At 40.6% G+C, this 10,297-nt stretch overlaps 1 protein-coding gene across 1 annotated transcript; it reads left to right on the forward strand.

The window, feature by feature from the left end:
• Positions 1–2,756: 2,756 nt before the first annotated feature.
• Positions 2,757–8,836, forward strand: LOC143286398 (ADP-ribosylation factor 6-like). The gene is made up of 5 exons (XM_076593953.1): positions 2,757–2,887; positions 4,228–4,335; positions 5,131–5,214; positions 6,708–6,906; positions 8,671–8,836. Exons 2-5 carry the CDS (start codon positions 4,318–4,320, stop codon positions 8,808–8,810), a joined length of 441 nt encoding a protein of 146 aa, XP_076450068.1. The 5' UTR covers positions 2,757–2,887; positions 4,228–4,317; the 3' UTR covers positions 8,811–8,836.
• The last annotated feature ends 1,461 nt before the right edge of the window (positions 8,837–10,297 follow it).

Here is a 10,297-nt window from a genome sequence, read left to right on the forward strand (position 1 = left end):
ATGCATCTTAAAGAAATCTGGAAATAGTTTGGTTTTCACTATGATTAATGATGCTTGTTACAGTATCAGTATCAGTAGCTCAAAGAGGTGTCACTGTTTTCGAACAAATCCATATACACTGCAGCACATCTGCCAAGCAGATGCCTGACCAGCTGCATAACCCAACGTGCTTAGTCAGGCCTTGGAAAAACAACAACAAATAATTAAACAAATAAAGAAGTAAATGAATATTTAAATTTAAAAAAAGGGTTATGTACTGCTTCTGTTCCTGCATGTGTTGGCATTTTAAATCTGTTCCCTTCCCAGTTAATCTGGAGGTCATTTGTAATCTTGGTGCTTATGTTTTATGTTGAATCACACATTCGCCAGAATTTTCTCCCTTTCCACTCGACCATGAGAGGTGATCTGGACACTAGTCATTTGGATCAGATGATGAACACATGCATACACCAGTCTGTCTTTATAACCTTTAAATCATGCATATGCCTGTTAAGCTTCATTAAGCAATTCAAAACCTCATTTTCTCAAGTCTGATGTTGAACCATTTCAAGATTCAGTTGTTACTCTCTGAATTCAACAATCGTGCCCCACATAAAAAATTTTTTAAAAAGTGAAAAGTTAATGAACCCCCTTTTTCTTGACTTACACACATACACCAAAACATAAGCACCAAGATTACAAGTGACCTCCAGATTAACTGGGAAGTGGACAGATTAAAAATGCCAACACATGTGGAAACAGTAGCAGTACACAACACAAATGGAGGCACACGCACACACATACAGTCACAATAATAAACAACTTTCAATGTTAAATTTAAAAGGAAAAAAGACAGACCCTCTGTTCATGGGAATATCGATAACAAGAAATTCTATAGATCCTGTGGAAAAAAACAACCACCCAAGAATGATTATAAACACACACACTCATGCACACAGTCTGCCTTTATAACCTTTAAATCATGCATATGCCTGTTCAGTTTCATCAAGCTATTCAGAACGTCATTTTCTCAAGTCTGATGAACTGTTTTAGGATTCAATTGTTCTCTGAATTCAACAATTCCACATCATCTTCTGCAGGACAAGTGCAAAAAGAAAAAAAAAAGTGAATAATGAAGGTGTAAGAAAACGCTGAAAAATAAAGAAAAGAAAAACAATGAACAACATAGAACTGAAATGATATGAAAACGCTGTCCGTATAAGCAGGCATGAGAAAAGACGATCTGTTGAGGGGGTCAATCCATCAGAAGTTTCCTTCCCTGTATCTTATTTCTGAATGCATGCAGTATCAGCCAGTGCACCAGTGGTGACCACTATATGGTTCCTACACATGCTTGGTGCAATCCCCTCTTCATGCAGACATGGAATGACCCAGTTCTGACTCTTACCTTTGATCTAGGTCATTTAATAGCTTCAAGTTCTGAGACACATTAAAAAACAAAAATAAATAAATAAATAAACCTCTGCCTATCACATCCAGGTGCTTGTACTGTTAATTAAACATACTGTCGCCAATATACATATCACCACACACACACACACAAACAGTACAGATGCACACCTCTACCACATATCACCTTGACCACACAGACACACACACACAAAAATACTCAGTTAGCTTGGTTAGTTCTGTCCATAGTCTTCTGATCTCTTGTCACACAATCAAAATAGCTTGATAAAAACCTTGAACAGTCAAGCTACAGGACTTTTGCTGCTTTTCTCAGTTGTTTAATTGACAGCCAAACATTTCCAAAAGCTCAGTTGATACCTGCAAAAAGATACACGAAAAGAATATAACCCATGAATGTATGTGTGTGTTTACATGTAGATACATACTTAAGTGTGGATAATGTTTATGGATGCAATGTATGGTCTAGGGTGGTGTGGTGGTTCATGCTTGGCGCGTGTGTGTTTTGTTTGTTGAAAGCTTGTAATATGTACGGGTGAAATGATTATTTTACTGTGACATATACTATTTTATTTTATATGCCTACATCTTTTCTTCTTATTCTGTTAATATGTTACTGCCAGACATGGTAAGTCTGCTTCTGGAGGGTGGGCTGCCATGCTCAACAAAACACCCGATTATATAATCATTGTTTTCATCTGTAGATATGGCACATAGGGAAAAAAAAGAAAAGAAGATAGCCTATTTCTAAATCGTTGCTTGATAAGATCGAGGCTGGAATATTGTTTTCTTCTGCTCTTCAAACGTTTGTATTGTTCGTTTTCAGCCGAATGCAAGAAAATGTGTAACTGATGGAATGAAGACAATGCTGAGAGTTCATGACACGAATGAATCGTTTCCAGAAAAGAGAGGGTGGACAAGAGGTGACTTAAACGGAATGTTTGACACACAGAGAGATACGTTAGAACGTTAATCGTACGTTTTGAACATTAAAAAACTAAAACACAAAAAACACCTCTGCCTGTCACATGACAGGTGCTTGAACTTAATTTTTTTAAATTTTTTTTAAACATACTGTCACCAATATACATATCACCATACAGACACACACACTTACACACACACTCACACACACACACACACACACACACACACACACTTACACACACAAAGAGTACACATGCACACCTCTACCACACACACACACACACACACACACACACACACACATATATATATATATATACTTATCTAATTTTTTTATTTTTAAGGCAAAATCGACATCAATCGTTTTTCGGGAAATTCCGCTGACCTACTTTTCGGGAAAGTTTGGCCTCTTGAAAAAAGAACCGAAACCGGAAATCACAATGCTGTCTCGGATTAAAAATGATTTTGAACCTTTGAACTTTTTGTTTAACCACCAATCAAATACTGGTGTCATCATCCGGACAGTTTTCAGACAACACAAAGTGTTGTAAAGGTAAGTCCCCGACTTGAACTGTCTGATGGGTTATTTCCAAGCTGTTTACTTGCGGATTTTATGCAGTCATATTCAAACAAACCCCTGTAGTGGTGCCACAAAACCGATTCACTGATCATAATCGTGACACAGCGTCGACCCCATTCAGTCACTTGATCAAGAGCAAAAGCTAATAAGTCGTTCCTTCCCAAGTGGATCCCATCTAGTCACCCCATCGGACAACGAAACCCTCAAGTCTCAAGCACTAACAACATGACCTTAAGACCATCAGGTTGTCAAACTCAACAGGCCATTAACGACAGGTCCAAAATGAGATAGTCCCCGACCCCGTTCAGCTGCCTGTTAATGACTATCAATGTTTATATCTCTGCTGCAATCAAATCTTTTGAAAGGGTTGTTCTCAGTTCATACTGTGCTGAGCTGTGCTATGATATGCTATACTAAGCTACACTCTGCTATGCTGTAATATGCTGTGCAGTCGTGCCATGTCATGCTGTACTGTGCTGTACTGTGCTATGTTGTGCTGTGGTGTGCAATGCTATGCTGTTCTATGTTGTGCAGTGCTGTGCTGTGCTATATGCTGTGCTGTGCTGTTCTATGTTGTGCTGTACAGTGCTGTCCTGTGCTGTACTATGCTGTGCTGTACTATGCTGTACTATGCAGTGCTGTAGTATACTGTACTGTGCTATGCTTGGCTGTGCTATGCTGTGTAGTGCTGTGCTGTACTGTGCTATGCTGCGCTGTGCAGTGCTGTGCTATGCTATGCTATGCTGCACAGTGTTGTACAATGCTATGCTGCGCTGTGCAGTGCTGTACAATGCTATGCTGTGCTGTGTAGTGCTGTACAATGCTATGCTGCGCTGTGCAGTACTGTACTATGCTATGCTGCGCTGTGCAGTGCTGTGCTATGCTATGCTATGCTGCACAGTGTTGTACAATGCTATGCTGCGCTGTGCAGTGCTGTACAATGCTATGCTGTGCTGTGTAGTGCTGTACAATGCTATGCTGCGCTGTGCAGTGCTGTACAATGCTATGCTGTGCTGTGTAGTGCTGTACAATGCTATGCTGCGCTGTGCAGTACTGTACTATGCTGTGCTGTGCTGTGCAGTTCTGTACTATGCTATGCTGTGCTGTGCAGTGCTGTACTATGCTATGCTGTGCTGTGCAGTGCTGTACTATGCTGCGCTGTGCAGTGCTGTACTATGCTGTGCTGTGCAGTGCTGTACTATACTGTGCTTCGCTGTGCAGTGCTGTACTATGCTATGCTGCACTGTGCAGTGCTGTACTGTGTCCTCTGATCGACAGCTGTTGAATGGTATCTGTGTGTGGTTTGTTGGCAGGTTGGTGTGCCCGCGATCCAGCGAGAAACATGGGCAGTCTCTGGTCCTTGGTTGGCACCAAGCAGATGACAGTCGTCATAATGGGTCTGGATGGCGCTGGCAAATCAAGTATCCTTGAAATAAACTGTTAAGAAAAAAAAAAATAGTGACAAGGGAGAATGGGCATGCGTAGATGCAGACATTGTGCACATGCATGCACATGATTATGTTGTGATGTACATACAATGACACATGTAGGTTTGATCACGCATGCAACAGACATGCAGTCAATAACATTGTATACACACAACACACTGCGTATACACAAAGAGGCATGCATTCAAGTAGACATACACTCTCCCAGCCTAGAGGTAACGCGTCCGCCTAGGAAGCGAGAGAATCTGAGCGTGCTGGTTCGAATCACGGCTCAGCCGCCGATATTTTCTCACCCTCCACTAGACCTTGAGTGGTGGTCTGGATGCTAGTCATTCAGATGAGACGATAAACCAAGGTCCCGTGTGCAGTATGCACTTAGTGCACATAAAAGAACCCACAGCAACAAAAGGGTTGTTCCTGGCAAAATTCTGTAGAAAAATCCACTGCAATAGGAAAAACAAATAAAACTGCAGGCAGGAAAAAATACAAAAAAAAAAAAGGGTGGTGCTGTAGTGTAGCGACGCGCTTTCCCTGGGGAGAGCAGCTCGAATTTCACACAGAGAAATCTGTTGTGATAAAAAGAAATACAAATACATTCATTCAGACTGTGTGTCTGTAACATAGTATGTTGTCACACACAGTGTGAGATGAATGCTCTCTCTCACACATCCACATTCCCATGAAAATTTTACCACATGTCATTTTTAGGCAGTGTTATTCTTTTCTTTTTTCCTGACCCTGTACTTATCCATTCTGTACTATATGAAGAAACGGCAGACTGGCAATGTGGAGCACACTGAATCATTCAACCTGGAAAACTTCAAACACAGGAACGTCAAGTTCAACGTGTGGGTATGTATGGATTTGATCCACAGCACATGTTGTGAATGTGTTCAGTGTGTGATTTTCTAGTTAAGGCTTTGAGTGAGCTCAGAAAACTTATCAGAGGATTTAACTCACTCAGTTCAGCCAGTCCTCTCTTCTCTACACAGACCCCTGGGATGTCCAGTGGGTGTCTCAATGACCCAACCTTTAGCTTCCGTCGTCAGAATTGTGGTATTCTTTGTCAACATTCACCTCTTCAGTATAAGAGCCTTCCACTGGCAATATTTTGATGATGGTAATTGGGGTGAAACGCTGTTAACGTCGTCTCTTTCGCTGTTCGTATGGAGAGAGTTAACCAGAGGGCTAAAGAAGGACACTTCTCAATTTCAGTTTCTTAAGGGGGCGTCACTGCATTCAGTCAAGTCCATGTACACTGCACCACATCTACGAGGCAAATGCCTGACAACAGCATAACCCAGCACTAGGGTTGTATTTGTATTTGTATTTCTTTTTATCACAACAGATTTCTCTGTGTGAAATTCGGGATGCTCTCCCCAGGGAGAGCGCATCGCTACGCTACAGCGCCACCCATTTAAAAAAATTTTTTCCTGCGTGCAGTTTTATTTGTTTTTCCTATCGAAGTGGATTTTTCTACAGAATTTTGCCAGGAACAACCCTTTTGTTGCCATGGGTTATTTTACGTGCGCTAAGTGCATGCTGCACACGGGACCTCGGTTTATCGTCTCATCCGAATGACTAGCGTCCAGACCACCACTCAAGGCCTAGTGGAGGGGGAGAAAATATCGGTGGTCGGTCGGTCTGAGTGCATGCATATATTATTGTACCTATCAAAATGGGTTCACTTTTACCAGAGATCAACACTTGTTGCTTACCTGTGTCAGGCTTCTGGGAAAGACTAAGCAGCAATGGTTGGACTTTGTGGACCCTTTGATTTGGAGGAAACGTGGCTGTACTTGAAGATCAAACCAGCAATTAATCATGACAGTGATACACTTACATACCCCACTCCAAGAGTATTGTTCTGGAGCTCAACACGATTCATTTACAATTTCCCAGAAATACAATGGTTGTAAAAGTACATTTGCATTATTATTATGATAATTATTATTAGTAGTAGTAGTAGTATCAATGCTATAACCATTAATTGCTATTACAATTATCATTATTATTCTTAGTATTATTCTTATTTATTACTGTTATTATTATTCTTATTGGTATTATTATGATTATGCATATCATCATCATTCATATCATCATTATTGTTGTTGTTGTTCTTATTATTAATATCAGCATCATTATTACTGTTGTTGTTGCTGTTGTTGTTATTCTTTTTCTTCTTGTTAATATCATCATCATCATTATTATCATCATTATTGTTGCTGTTGTTGTTGTTGCTATTGTTGTTGTTATTCTTTTTCTTCTTCTTATTAATATCATCATCATCATCATTATTGTTGCTGTTGTTATAGTTGTAGTTGTTGTTTTTTCTTCCTGTCCAGGACCTTGGAGGACAGGAAAGGGTCAGGCCCATGTGGAAGCAGTATTTCACGGGTACACAGGGCCTTGTCTTTGTGGTGGACAGTGCAGACCATGGACGCATCAGCGAGGCAGAGAGGGAGCTGAGTCGGATCATCAGTGACCCAGAGATGAAGGACGTCAGTGTCTTGATCTTCGCCAACAAGGAAGATCTTCAAGGCGGTCAGTGGTTCTTTCGATTGAGTGATTCACAATCAGTCTAAAGGTTATGATAATGTTGTGCTGTTTTTGTTGTTTTCATTGTGTTTTCAATTGTTTTGAAATTTGTCGTTTTCATTGCGCTCTTGTATGAATAACAAAGCAAAACACAGCTTCTACAGGTATCATGTACAGGAATATTTGTCATAAATGTTCCAGTTAATCAGTTATTCATAACCACACTTTAAAAAGTTTTTTTTCCCCCGTTTCTATTTTATTTTGCTTTTATTTTGTCTGAGGTCACCAGGTCAAATATAGTAGTATAGAACAACCAAACTCATTAAAATTTATAACAGTTTTTGAGTCTAGCATTATGTTCTTCAGAAAATAACACAACTTCTGTTTTAGTTCTTGTAGAAAGACCAAAATATGTGGAACTGTTCTTGCTCACTTTGCATTAATTTTATAGAAATACATTTTCCCATACATTATTATAAAAGCTACTGTTTCATCTGTATTTGAATCAATGTCTGTTCTGAATAAAACAAGGTTTTCACTGAACTCATGTTATGAATATGAAATGATGACACTTACATTCACCACTTTTTTTTCCATGTCTAAACAAAAGGCGGTTTGGGGTAACGCTTTCACAGAAAAGGATCAATAATTGATCCTTTACTGTTGCTACAAAACAAGCTAAGTTCCAAGTGGTCTCGTGGTTAGGATTTCTTGCTCTCACTGCAATGGCCAGGGTTCGCTTCCTTGCTGGGGAAGCATTGTGTTTTTATGCTGATGTGATGGATCAGTCGGAAAACTTTTGATTCCTCCTTGATACTGAAACCGAAAGTACAAAAAACTGCAGTAAGGATCATCAATTGTGTTCACTTTCCTTTAGAATAATATTGCTTGCAAGTGATCTGTAAAACTATTGACATTTGAAGGTATCTGAGTTTGATGTATGTTATCTTACAGATTTTTAGAAACACCTTTTGACACATAATATATTTTTTGGCTTCTTTTCAGGAAAAACAGTTTGGAAAGTTTTCATTTTAAATGAACACATCAGAAATATTGTTGCTTTTGTGTTTTTTTTAAGTAGAGAAAGATTCTTTCTTGTGTGAAAGAAATATTTTGTTTTTTTAAGTAGAGAAAGATTCTCTATTGGGGTAAAAGAAATATTTTGTTTTTATTGTATTGGTTTTTTTCTTCTACTCCACCTTTAATAATAAAAAACACAAGAACAATATTAACAACACCAGTAGTAGTAGTAGTAATGATAATAATAATGACAAAAACAAGAACAGCAATAATGATAACAGTAATCATAATAATGATAATGATGATAACAATCATAATCATAATAATCATTATTAACTCTCTCCATACAAACGGCGAAAGAGACGATGTTAACAGCGTTTCATCCCAGTTACCATCATCAAAATATTGCAGGCGGAAAGCTCTTATACTGAAGACGTGAATGTTGACAAAGAATACCACAATTCTGACGATGGAAGCTAAAGGTTGGGTCATTCAGACACCCACTGGACATCCGAGGGGTCTGTGTAGAGGAGAAGAGAGGACTGGTCGTACTGAGTGAGTTAACCGTGATGGTTATTATGAAAATGATGATGACGATACTTTTACTACTACTACTAATGATGACAGTGATAATGATGATAATGTGCATTCAAACTCACACTCACCATGCGGCTCTGAGCCACACCACACATATTTTTTTCTGTTTCCTGCTGACTCCATCTCACACCTGGTCTGTGGACACACACGCAGCCATGGGCCCAGAAGCGGTGGAGAACAAGCTGACCTGTCTGCGTGGCCGCCACTTCCACCTGCAGGCATCGTGTGCAGTGACAGGGGAGGGGGTGAGGGAGGGGTTCACCTGGCTGGCCTCCCAACACCAGCCTGCGTGACCAGCATTGTGATGGAGATCGTCGCTGAGATGGTTGTGGTGTGATGGAGATCACAGCAGAGACATCTGTGGTGTGACGGAGATCAGTGCTGATTTGTTGGTTTTTTTATTTCGAAATATGACAGAGATTGCTGATATATGTGTGGTGTGAGAATGTGTGTGTGTGTGTGTGTGTGTGTGTGTGTGTGTATGTGTGTGTGTGTGTGCGTGTGTGTGTGTGTGTGTGTGTGTGAGATCATCACTGAGGCAGGTGTGGTGTGAGAGAGATCATCACTGGAACATTTTTGGTGTGACAGAAATCATCGCCGAGACATTTGTGGCCATCCTCTGCACCATTCTCCATGTCTTCTGAAGCTTATTCATTTATTTATTTATTCATCTATTTATTTATTTATTTTTTTTTTTTACACTAATATGGTGTAGCGTATGTGGATCAGTCTGCAAGCTTCGACACCACCTTGAAACTGAAAACTGAAAACCAAAGCTGCCTTTTCCAGCCGAGAGCAGCATTGGCTCAGAGACACTGGACTTCGATGCAGACATGTCGCTGCCTTTTCCAGCAGCCAACAGCAGCATTGGCTCAGAGACACTGGACTTTGATGCAGACATGTCGCTGCCTTTTCCAGCCAAACAGCAGCATTGGCTCAGAGACACTGGACTTCGATGCAGACATGTCGCTGCCTTTTCCAGCAGCCAACAGCAGCATTGGCTCAGAGACACTGGACTTTGATGCAGACATGTCGCTGCCTTTTCCAGCCAAACAGCAGCATTGGCTCAGAGACACTGGACTTCGATGCAGACATGTCGCTGCCTTTTCCAGCAGCCAACAGCAGCATTGGCTCAGAGACACTGGACTTTGATGCAGACATGTCACTGCCTTTTCCAGCAGCCAAGAGCAGCATTGGCTCAGAGACACTGGACTTCGATGCAGACACGTCGCTGCCTTTTTCAGCCAAACAGCAGCATTGGCTCTGAGACACTGGACTTCGATAAGATAAGATAAGATAAGAATAACTTTATTATCTCCAACTGGAGAAATTTGGTCAGGTGCATTATCACAACATAGACAAGTAAACAACATGGGGACCATAACTGTAAAAGCCAACAACTGCCCCAACAAATATTACGAAGATACAAATGTAAAAAATATCACATACATCGTTTCATACATACATCCACACACTGCAGGTAATAACTAGTATTCTTAATGTAAAAACAGAAAGAATGAAGAAACATTATTTGACATGTCACAGACATGTCGCAGCCTTTCTCTGCAGTGGGCAGACTCTGACATGTGGGTGTGGCTGCTGATGGTGCTTTACTTGTCAGGGTGCATGGAACCATTGGTGCTGGAGACTGGCGGTGTGTACAGGACGTGTCGTGATGTGGAGGAGAGGGGGAATGGTCACATAAAAACCCCCGAAAGCGGAGTATGGCTGGCTTCATGGCATGGTAAAAACGGTCATACACGTAAAAGCCCACTCGTTT

Source organism: Babylonia areolata, chromosome 10 (genome assembly GCF_041734735.1).
Source record: "Babylonia areolata isolate BAREFJ2019XMU chromosome 10, ASM4173473v1, whole genome shotgun sequence".
Taxonomy (NCBI): Eukaryota; Metazoa; Mollusca; class Gastropoda; order Neogastropoda; family Buccinidae; genus Babylonia; species Babylonia areolata.